We start from the raw sequence: 12035 nt of genomic DNA, 5'->3' as shown, positions 1-12035 counted from the left end.
TTTGAGCCTTTCAACACTGGCCTCATGTCTGAATCTGTGCAATTGAGCCCTGGCTTTTCCAGACAGCAGAAATTCCTTGAAATAGAAATTCAATATAATGCTGGAAGGCTGACACCCTAATAACACGATCACAACAAAAGTAAAGCTTAAAAGCTGTCTTACCTGTTGTTAGGCACCTGACCTCAGTGAACATCGGAGTATGACAACGGAAGACCATTAGCAGATAAAATGTGTTGTGTTTGTGTGTTTTTTGTCTGCACAATTTCTGATTGCATTTCTTTGTCTGGGAACCTTAAGCATACAGCATTATCTCACTGGCAAGCACAGGACATCCAGTGACTGCTGTGATTTGTCAGCATGGAGTGACGGATGAGTTGTGCAGTGATGTCATGAGGACAAACTACTCTTTGTACACCAGATCTTATTTTCATTTATTATTTTTTCTCACACACAGACTCACACACACTGTTGTAACAATAACCACTTGCATGATGCCTACAGTGTGGGAGAACTGGGAGGAGAGATGCCCACACTGCGAAGCACACACGCACACATGCACACATATATAAATATGAAGCTCAGATTATTTTAAATCCAGTGAAGTTTTTTATCAATATTATAGTGTCTCATTATTTACGTCTTTATAAACCCCATCCCCACAGAGACGGTGCCTGCTCCCATACCACCAAAAAAACAAACCTAAAATCAGCAAAAATCTATTTAAACATAAAATTTCAAAAAGAAAAAATAATATAGCATCTTCGACTGCACCAAAGTGTAAAACAGTTAAATGTGGATCATTAAATATTAGGTCTCTCTCTTCCAAGTCCCTGTTGGTAAATGATTTAATAATTGATCAACATATTGATTTATTCTGCCTTACAGAAACCTGGTTACAGCAGGACGAATACGTTAATTTAAATGAATCAACATCCCCGAATCACACTGTCAGAATGCTGACAGTGTGACAGTGTGACATGCTAAATGTGCAGCTTAGAGCAGATAACCCGTAAGCTGGAGAGGGAATGGCGTCTCACTAATTTAGAAGATGCTCATTTAGCCTGGAAAAAGAGTTTGTTGCTCTATAAAAAAGCCCTCCATAAAGCTAGGACATCTTACTATACATCATTAATTAAAGAAAATAAGAACAACCCCAAGTTTCTTTTTAGCACTGTAGCCAGGCTGACAAAGAGTCAGAGCTCTGTAGAGCCGAGTATTCCTTTCACTTTAACTAGTAGTGACTTCATAGATTTCTTCACAAATAAAATTTTAGACATTAGAGAAAAAATGATTCATAACCATCTCAAAGACTCATCTTTATGTTCAGCTGCTTTCAGCACTGCTGGTATCTGTTTAGACTCATTCACTCCAATTGATCTTCAACCTTAAATATGATCAGTTTGTCTTTATTAGTTGGTTATGTACCACAGGCTTTTAAGTTAGCATTAATTAAACCGCTACTTAAAAAGACATCACTTGACCCAGCTGTCCTAGCTAATTATAGGCCAATCTCCAACCTTCCTTTTCTCTCAAAGATTCTTGAAAGAGTAGTTGTAAAACAGCTAACTGATCATCTGCAGAGGAACGGTTTATTTGAAGAGTTTCAGTCAGGTTTCAGAAATTATCACAGTACAGAAACAGCATTAGTGAAGGTTACAAATGATCTTCTTAGAGCCTCTGACAGTGGACTCATCTCTGTACTTGTCCTGCTAGACCTCAGTGCAGCTTTTGATACTGTTGACCATAACATTTTATTACAGAGGTTAGAGCATACTATAGGTATTAAAGGTACTGCACTGCAGTGGTTTGAATCATATTTATCTCATAGACTCCAATTTGTTCATGTAAATGGGGAGTCTTCTTCACACACTAAGGTTAATTATGGAGTTCCACAGGGTTCTGTGCTAGGACCAATTTTATTTACATTATACATGCTTCCATTAGGCAGTATTATTAGAAAGCACTGCATCAATTTTCATTGTTATGCAGATGATACTCAGCTTTACCTATCAATGAAGCCAGATGACACACATCAATTATTTAAACTACAGGAATGTCTTAAAGACATTAAGGCCTGGATGACCTCTAATTTCCTGCTTCTAAATTCGGATAAAACTGAAATTCTTGTTCTCGGCCCCACAAATCTTAGAAACATGGTGTCTAACCAGATACTTACTCTGGATGGCATTACTTTGGCCTCCAGTAACACTGTGAGAAATCTTGGAGTCATTTTTGACCAGGATATGTCCTTCAATGCACATATTAAACAAATATGTAGGACTGCTTTTTTGCATTTGCGCAATATTTCTAAAATTACAAACATCCTTTCTCAGAGTGATGCTGAAAAGCTAGTTCACACATTTATTACTTCTAGGCTGGACTATTGTAATTCATTATTATCAGGCTGTCCTAAAAGCTCCCTGAAAAGCCTTCAGCTGATCCAAAATGCTGCAGCTAGAGTACTGACAGGGACTAGAAAGAGAGAGCAGATTTCTCCCATATTGGCGTCTCTTCATTGGCTCCCTGTTAAATCCAGAATTTAATTTAAAATCTGTCTCCTCACATACAAGATCTTGAATAATCAGTCCCCATCTTATCTCAAAGACCTCATAGTACCATATCACCCCAATAGAGCACTTCGCTCTCAGACTGCTGGCTTACTTGTGGTTCCTAGGATACTTAAGAGTAGAATGGGAGGCAGAGCCTTCAGCTTTCAGGCCCCTCTTCTGTGGAACCAGCTTCCAGTTTGGATTCGGGAGACAGACACCCTCTCTATTTTTAAGATTAGGCTTAAAACTTTCCTTTTTGATAAAGCTTATAGTTAGGGCTGGATCAGGTGACCCTGAACCATCCCTTTGTTATGCTGCAATAGGACTAGGCTGCTGGGGGGTTCCCATAATGCACTTAGTGTTTCTTCTTATTCACCTCTTTTTACTCCTTTTTACTTTATACTCCACTCTGCATTTAATCATTTGTTATTATTAATCTCTGGCTCTCTTCCACAGTGTGTCTTTTGTCCTGTCTCTCTCCCCTCAGCCCAACCGGTCGTGGCAGATGACTGCCCCTCCCTGAGCCTGGTTCTGCTGGAGGTTTCTTCCTGTTTAAAGGGAGTTTTTCCTTCCCATTGTCGCCAAGTGCTTGCTCAAATGGGGGTTGTTTTAATTGTTAGGTTTTCTGTGTAACTATTGTAGGGTTTTTACCTTACAATATAAAGCTTGAGGTGACTTTTTGTTGTGAATTGGCAATATATGAATAAAATTTAATTGAAATGAACTGAACTTGTGTAATATCAGAACTCAAACACAAAATAGCTTGTGTTGTTTAGATCGAAAGAGTCTGCATGTTCAGCAAGTCAACACAAAATGAAAGGAATAAGTTTATGTGTCATTAGATCCAGGGCCAGACGGAGAAGGTAGAAAGAAGAGAAGAACTCCAGCTTTCATTGTCATACAGACCAGAATAACCTGTTTCCATGTGCTTCATTCTTCATGTGATATTTTGTTTTGTGTGTTTGCCCTTTGACCCACAGTTTTCTTTGCTGTTTGTCCACATCACAGGCTGCTCACAGCCCTTTTCTCTTTTTTGCTTCTTCTTTTCTTCAAGTTATCACTGATATACAGAATGTGTTAGCAGAAAGCAGTGAGTTCAGATAAGACAGTGAATGGATGTATATTTGCAAATATCACTTCACCAACCTGCACAGTAAACTGACCACACATTCACACTTTGTTCTTGGAAGCACTTTATAGCAGGGCTGCAGCTATTGATTATTTTAATAATCAAGTATTCTGTTGAATATTCCATCAATTAATGGCGGGATAGATTTGTCTTATTAATGAGCAATAACAAATATTCAAAAGAGAGAAAAGAACAAGCCTTTCAAAATGCGCTGCTCATTAGTTTCCATTTTAGAAACTGTAATGTTTTCAAGAATTTAACTGCATTCAACATCTGTCCAAAAACTGAACCCTTTCACTGTATTCACATGACATACTAAAATCATATTTTTAAAACATTTTTTAAAATGCAAACATAAATCACAAAAAAAAAAAATCACAAAAAGTCCAGTAATATCAGAATAAGGTTTACATGCAGTATAAGCTAAAGCATAAAATAAAGTAGCCTTAAGTATCTTCTTGAATGCTTTCTTACATCAGTAGGCACCAACAAAAGAGTTCTGACAGTGCTGTATTTCAGGTAGATGTAGTGTGTGTTCATGTGAATGTGTTTTTGTGCATGTGTGTGTCTGTTTGTATGTTTAAGTGTGTTAGTGATAGTGAATGAATGTGTGTGACTGCAATGAAGAAGAGCGAGTATATATAGACATTTTGGCCTGTACAGGTCGGGGCACGGGAGCTTCAATCTTTTGATTTTCATATATTGATACAATTTTATTAATATGTTTTATTAATGTTTTATATTTATCTAAATCTGCGAAATAATGTTACAAAAACCTTGAAATAAATATGATCCAGTGCACCCTTCAGCCTGATTTAAACATCGTTGTCAGACTTGGTTAACAGTTCATCTGCATATTTTATTTGAACTTCTGTAGCTTTACTGTCAACTTTTTGCTATGTGAATCAAACGGCAGTGGGTGGGAGCAGCTACAAAATTCACTTTTCTTCACTTGGAACTTGTTGATCAGGTGGTTTGATGAAGTTTTTCTCAGTAAAGGCTTTAATGGCATATACTGTTTTGTACACTGGAAAGACTTTGTGTTTTACTCCACCTCAGTTCACCATTTTGCTAACAACTCCGCCTCTTTGTGTGTGTGTGTGTGTGTGTGTGTGTGTGTGTGTGAGAGACAGCATCATCATCACTGCTGTTGTGCTATCAGTCTTTTTCTTTAAAACTTGGGGGGGGGGGGGGGGGGGGGGTGCATGGTCTTAATGTTGAAATCCTTCATATATTTCTATTACAATTACAGGTCTCTTTTATTAGTCACAAATGTGGATGACACACTGGCGTTTACATGGTGACAAGTGAGCACCACAGAGCTGAGGATTTTTTTAATATTCAAGTTATTTCAGTTACTCAGTGAATCATTGCAGCCCTACTTGATAGAATTTCTAGCTTTGGGCACCTAAAAACACACAAAGAGCATATCCAGTGTGTTACCAGTTAGACTTTCATACAGCAGTTTGCTAACTTCAGCAGAACTGATTTCTTTCCTCCATTGGCAGTGTGATCAAATTCATGACACAAGGAGGAGACTTTGTAAATGTGAGTACATGCAAGATTGACAGCATACAGTACAATACTCCATGATTTAGTGATTTTCTTTTGACATTGTCTGGAAGATTTGCACAACCGCTGCTTGAATTTGTTAAATCTCGCCAGGGTAGCTGTTGACTTGAGCTGAGCAGAAGTAAACTACGTTCGTCTTTGCCCCCTCTGGTGGTTATGCAGTGTATTACAACAGATCTGAACTTTCCTAATCTGTAGCTTTCATCTTTGTGAGCCCCAACTTACTGTATGTATTTATTTATTTATGGCAGGGTGATGGAACAGGTATCTGTAGCATCTACAGAGGTCCATTTGCAGATGAAAACTTCAGAATAAAGCATTCAGCAGCTGGTCTTCTTTCCATGGTATGTGTTTTAATAAATCCTGTTGTATTTCGGGAAAGGGTCTATTTGCATTGCCTTCATTCAGCTCCAAATAGGCAATTTCTGCAGTTATTTTTCAATATCCTATAGTATAGTGATTAAAAATTGCCAGTTTTTCATTACCTGCACTAAATGTGACTGGCTAGATGGGAAATAGTGTTTTTGCAAGTAAAACAACAGTATTGCTTTTTGTGTTTTGTTTTTTTGAGCTGGGATTTCTCTTTTAATTCTAATTAATCTGCAGAAGTGTCTCAATGTCTCAACTTTTTATTTATGTAGTGCAAAGTTACAACATGGTTAAGTAAATTTGAGCTATTTTCAGTTACAGCTAATTCCAAAATGCCTCTGTGAGGTCAGTGTTGGTGTTCCAGTGCTTTCATTCGTGTCACTTGAGCTTCATCAGCAGATGGCGTCAGTGTAAGGTTAAAAACTAAGGGTGAAATCATGTTTATTCTTCAACTTGAAAGCAGCATATGAGGGAGAAAAAAAAAAGTCTCATTTAGGATCCAACGTAGCTGTTGTGAAGCTTTCAATCATATGAGGTGATCTTCATTATGGTCTAAAAAACTTTATACCTATTCGAATTGTACAACACACTCAAGCGTGTCTTAAAGTGTAAATCAAGCTGTAGCAAAATCAATACAAATAACTTCATTTCAGAATCTTAAGTTTTATAAAGCTACACCTGATTAAACCAGAAGGAGGACTAAAAGGAACAGATTTGAATCCCTCATCTGTAATATTAGGCTACATGACAGGCTAATACAAATAAATTGACAGAACTAGGACTGAGCAATATGACTTTGAATCAAAGAGTGCACACGTGTGTGTGTGTGTGTGTGTGTGTGTGTGTGTGTGTGTGTGTGTGTGTGTGTGTGTGTGTGTGTGTGTGTGTGTGTGCGTGCGTGTTTGAGAGAGAGAGAGTGAGCAAGCAAGTGAGAGAGAGTTTTAAAGGGACAGTACCCAATGGGGGAAGCATTAACAGATCTTAAAAACAAAAATAAATAAATAACCGATGTGGGCAAGTTTACATTAATTAGAGATTCTGAATGATGGTTTTGGTTCATTTTCATTTGCACAGCCCCAGACAGACCTCTACAAAATGTAATAAAATCAGAGTTCTTCCATGATGTGCTGCAGCATAGCTCTTTGAGCAATAACATTAAAAAAAAAGATCCAGTCATAAACATTTACTGCGAGGCACTTTTTAACAGTCGGCCATATAACTCAGTGTAGACATTTAATGCAACATTCATACATGTGAACCATTTGTAGATGCTGGTTCATCTTTATTTAAAGTCCTTATTAACTTTCTCATATCATGAGTTTATTTTATGTCATGTGTAACTGTTACCCTTACACATAATAAAAAATGTTTATCTTCTCTTTTAAAGGGCTGAGCACAGGAAGTTGCTTCTGTTGTGTTCCTTTGCTCAAATGCCAGTAAACGCTCCATAAGCACACGTTTTCTGGTAGATGAGTGTATGGCCCTAGAGTCCTGCTCTTTATCCAGAATAGTACACCCACCAGTAAACTGTTGGTACATTCCAACCACAACAGGTTAACAGAGATGTAGGCGGGTAGTCCAAAGCCAAGAAGCAAACCACCGAAAGACACAGCAAGAAAAGGCATCCAAAATGTAGCAAAGCCCAGTGTCAGGCTGATCCACAGAGGCGGTCGATGCTGGATCACATCCTCCAGGTAATTCTCTTCATCACTCTTTGTCTCTGTGCAGGAGGTAAAAGTGAATAACAAGTCGCTCCTCATACTCTCTTGTTCTTCCCTTGCTTCACACAACCTCTCAGCCTCTTTTACCCACTGGGGAATTTGTGACCAAAATGGCAGCATTATTAGAAGTACTGCAGTGAAAAGCCCAGCAATGAAGTAGCTCATCAATGTTGACTCCTCCACTTCACACACCAGAGCTTTTATCCTTTTTCCACAACTCCAATTCATCAGTTTAGTATCAGGAGAACCAAATGAGAACCAGACTGCTAGCAGCCACGTGAGAAATGTCAGGAATACATTCCAGAGGGTTTTCCAGAAGGCTCTGTGCTTGCTAAGACAGATGTTTCCCAAAGAGTAGTCCAGTAAACCTAGGCACATCATGGGCAGTGGCAATTTTCCATATGCTGCTGAGGCATTAGCTAAAAGGAAGCAGGGTGTAAAAGACTGGTCAGCTCCAAGAAACCACACAGTTGCCATTAAAGAGGCAAGTACCAAGTCAGCCAGTATGATGGACAGGCTGCACACATTCATAAAGAAGGTGTACCGTTTTTGACTCAGTAAATAAAAGATCACCATTTCCAGTCCTGCTTTGGAAAACAGAAGAAAAACATACTTTACAGTGTTGTCTGTGTAACTGCCAGACACTCCCTCCCATTGTTGTATGATGGCCAGCATTTTGACAGTGTGACTTGTTTCAGACAAGGATGGCAACTCTGGCAGCATTTAACTGGCTACAACAGTGCTCAGATGCTCCAGGAAATGCTGTGAAAGACATAAAATCAGAAAGACAAGATAAATTGATACCACAGGTGCATCTCCTACAATTCTCAGACTAGTTTGAATCTCAACCACCTCGACCTCAGACTCAAGGTCATCGGTCACATTTTATAAAAATAAGGTTTTTTGTTGTTGGACTGCAGATATCAATTATATTGAGTATTCTATTGATTTATTCCATCGAGTGATCAAATAAAAAATAGTTTTGTCTTATTATGACCTCTCATTGCTTTCCATTTTAGAAATTGCAGTGTTTTTAATAATTTAACTCTGTACAACCTCTAGAAAAAATGACATCCTTTCACTTTATTTACATTTCATATTAAAATATTTTTAAAGAAAACATTTTATCAAGAGCAAAAATAAATAAAAACAAGTACATACAGCCCAAACTAAAGCATAAAATAAAATAGCCTTTACTCTGTCTTCTTGGAAGCCTTTCTTACATCAGTAAGAACCAAAAGGAGTTCTGACAGTATTGTCTTTCCTGCATAGTTAGTGTGTGTGTTTACGTGTGTGTCTGTTTGAATGTTTAAGTGTGCTAGTGAATGAGTGCAATGAAGAAAAGCAAGCATAACAGCATTTTCCAACCTGGGGTTTGCCCTGTTCTTTGAAACAATGGTTCCTGCTGCAGGGGTGGGTGTAGGCTGGAGAAAGAAGCTTACTTATTTTTTTTTTTTTTGCATTTTTGGCCAGAGCAGCTTTTGGTGACAGTGGAGAGAGACAGGAAATGGGGGAAAGATACAGGGGAAGACACGCGGGCAAATTGGTGACGGGCCGGGATGCGAACCCGTGCCGCCCGCACTGCAACATGGCCTATATATGTGGTCGCTGGCTTCACCACTAAGCCATCTAGGCGCCCGTTTATTTTTTTATTACACAGGGTGGCCATAAATTCTTTTTACAATTTGAAAATAATTATAACAAAGGCAACTGATGAGACATTTGTTCTATGTACTTAGTAGCTATCAAAGTTTTTAATCACATTACATTTGTGTGTGTCAGGTACTCTATTGATGACAGGTACTGATGAACCACTATAAAAATGGCTACTCCTCAAAAGAAAGAACAATGTGTATCATAGTTTAATGAAATGAAATCAGATACACAGACTCAGTGAAACTACAGAATTAAGTATGGAAGAGATCCACCGTCACATGTGTCAATTCGTAAATGGCTCAAGAAATTTATGGAGACAGGGCCAGGGAGGAGTGGACAACTGAGAACATGTGAGGAAAACATCAGTCATGTAAGACACGCTTTTGGTCATTCTCTCACAAGGTCTGCTTCATACTGCTGCCAGGACATCACTGACCTAGAGCAAAACATCATTGATGCCACTGCCACCACTGATGAGGCTATGCTACAGCAAACATCTTGATGTGCTTCGTGCAACTAATGGTGCCCATGTAGAGGTGAATTAAATGAGGAAAAACCATTCAATAACTACTCCTCATTTTGTAATAATTTCCACATATTTGTCTGTTCAATTACTTTGGTAATACATTTTTTTTTAAATTGTAAAAAGCCTTTATAGACACCCTGTATATATTTTATATGAATGGAAATCTGCAAAAATAATGCAGCTAAAGCCTTCAAATAAATATGGTCTAGTCCCCCCTTTAGATTCACCCCTGCTTGCTGCCACATAAAGCAGGTCGGCGGTTCATCTGCATATTTTAACTTCTGCAACTTTCCTGTTGATTTCTCGCTGTATGAAACAAGCGGATGGGAGCAGCCACAAAGTTCGCTTTTCGTCACGTTGGCGCTTATTGTTCAGGTGGGTTGATGAAAGACTCCCTCCAGCTTTTTCCCAGTAAAGGTTTCAATGGCGATTACAGGAACAGGAGCTGCTGGTTTGTCCAAAGTCCTTTGGAGGGTTGAGCACAGCGGCTCATCTTTCTAACTCCGCCTCTTTGCTCGTCGCCAGGTGTGTGTAGAGTTAAACTATGACAGCATCAGTGTCACTGCTGCTGTTTTGTTTTTGTTGAAAACCTGAGGGTTACACGGACTTAATGCTGTAATATTTTTATTCCCACGCGTGCTCCTACATTTCTACTGCAGGCCTTTTTTTTAGTCGCTAATGTGGGAGAAACGCTCGTGTTTGCACGGTGACACCTGAGCGCTGCAGAGTTGTGGATTAAAGGAAGCAGCGAAACAAAATTAAATTGCGTGCAGTAATTTTACTTTGGTTACCCGATGTTGCAGCGCAACCAAAACCATTAACAGAGTTTTTTTTTGTTTTGGTTTTTTTTACTGCAGAAAACTTCTTCCTGATTATCATAGTATGCACCACACTTGTAACGTTTGAACAGTAAGAGGTCATACTGGATTGATGTAGTATTATAAAAAAAAAAAAGATCATCAAATTTGATGCAATCGTAACCTGAACCCAGTGTTATCACACCCTACTTACACTTAGGTGGGACAGAGATAATAGCAAACCACAGACCTGAAAATATCCACGGTGTATCTATTTAAATGTATTGGTAAATTTACCTGTCTGTGCAGCGTTGCCCCAATCCAGCGAACTCCAGTAGATGCTGAAAACATTTATTCAGTAAAGCATATTAGAGATCCTACTTCCTGACTGTTGTGAGTAGGAGGTGCCTTTTAGGTAACTCTACATGTCCCCATTCTTAATGGACACACCTTCTGTTTTCAAAGAAATCTGCTAGATTTCCATTGCAGTCAAGTCCGCCCCCATGTACGAAGTCTCGGTCAAGCCAGTTGTTGCGTTTTTCTTCCAGTACGGGTGCCGAGTGACCTACAAACACAGCAGAAGTCTTCTTATCCTATATATTTTTATTTATTTTTTTACTATTTTACTGCACAGTGCAGTAGATTTTGGTATATTGGAAATTATATTACACAGTATAAAAATGTTTTAAAATCATACAAATTCTTGAAGAAGTGACATAAAAAATTTAATGGATTTTGATGCAGACTGACTCCCAACTCTGTGCATAATTACTGTCATGTAATATTGCTGCACATTTCAGAAAAAACGCAAGGCCTCTAAATACTCAATTTCACATTTTGATTATTTAGATTATCATAATGTGCCATTCATTTATCATTTCTGTCTTTACAGAAATTATCTAACGGGTGCCTGTACTTTTTGGATTCAAGTGTATCATGTAGTCCAGATTAATTGTCTGCTCATAGTACTATATACTATATAAAAAAAAAAAAAAAAATCAGTTACCTCCTATTCAGTCTGACTCCAACTGCCTGTGGAAGGTTGTGTTTCACATTTGTGTGTAGTTTTGGAAAAGATTAAAGGCCAAAGTCCTGTATTAACAGGAATCCTGTTTGAGGTGACACGACTATTTAACATGATTCCTGCTCAGGATGACCTCCACGGTACCTCTGGTGAATTATATCACACTGAACTGTACAGTTTTGGAAACATATTAAAGGCAAAAATCCATTCAAATTACAGTTTTGTATTTCTAATATTAGAATTTTGAAACTGTATTTACAGGATTACAGTTAGAAGTGACAACTGTTTAAACTGCCTAAAATTGGCAACATTAGAAATACAATATTGTAATTTGAATGGATTTTAAATATTTTTTAAAGTGTGTAATGTAAGGTTGATAATGTTTTATAATTTACAATATAGCAAAACCTCTATTGGACTTTGCAGGAAAATGGTCAGAATTGCAGGATAAGAAGACTTTCTGCTGTGTTCCTGGGACACTGATTTGCATTTTGTGCAGACAGTAGAAACCAGCAGTATCTGCTTACAGTATGTGTTTGAAACTCCTCCCTTTAATTGATTTTGTTTGCCCACACCTCTTTCATATCAAGGTACACTAGTTTTCCAGGATTAACGTCCAGTAAATTTCTGCCTCACAGAAATGCCAACTTTTCTGCCTTTGACCAAAATATACTTCTGATGATCTCTGTTGA

General features: G+C 38.2%; 1 protein-coding gene across 1 annotated transcript; it reads right to left on the bottom strand.

The window, feature by feature from the left end:
* Positions 1-6761: 6761 nt before the first annotated feature.
* Positions 6762-10734, bottom strand: LOC115783666 (probable G-protein coupled receptor 160). The gene is made up of 2 exons (XM_030734597.1): positions 10617-10734; positions 6762-8102 (listed from the first exon to the last, which is right to left on the bottom strand). The coding sequence occupies exon 2, from the start codon at positions 8061-8063 to the stop codon at positions 6969-6971; it is 1095 nt and encodes a 364-aa protein (XP_030590457.1). The 5' UTR covers positions 8064-8102; positions 10617-10734; the 3' UTR covers positions 6762-6968.
* Positions 10735-12035: the final 1301 nt, after the last annotated feature.

This window comes from Archocentrus centrarchus, chromosome 7 (genome assembly GCF_007364275.1).
Source record: "Archocentrus centrarchus isolate MPI-CPG fArcCen1 chromosome 7, fArcCen1, whole genome shotgun sequence".
Taxonomy (NCBI): Eukaryota; Metazoa; Chordata; class Actinopteri; order Cichliformes; family Cichlidae; genus Archocentrus; species Archocentrus centrarchus.
This window is presented reverse-complemented; position numbering and strand designations above follow the sequence as displayed.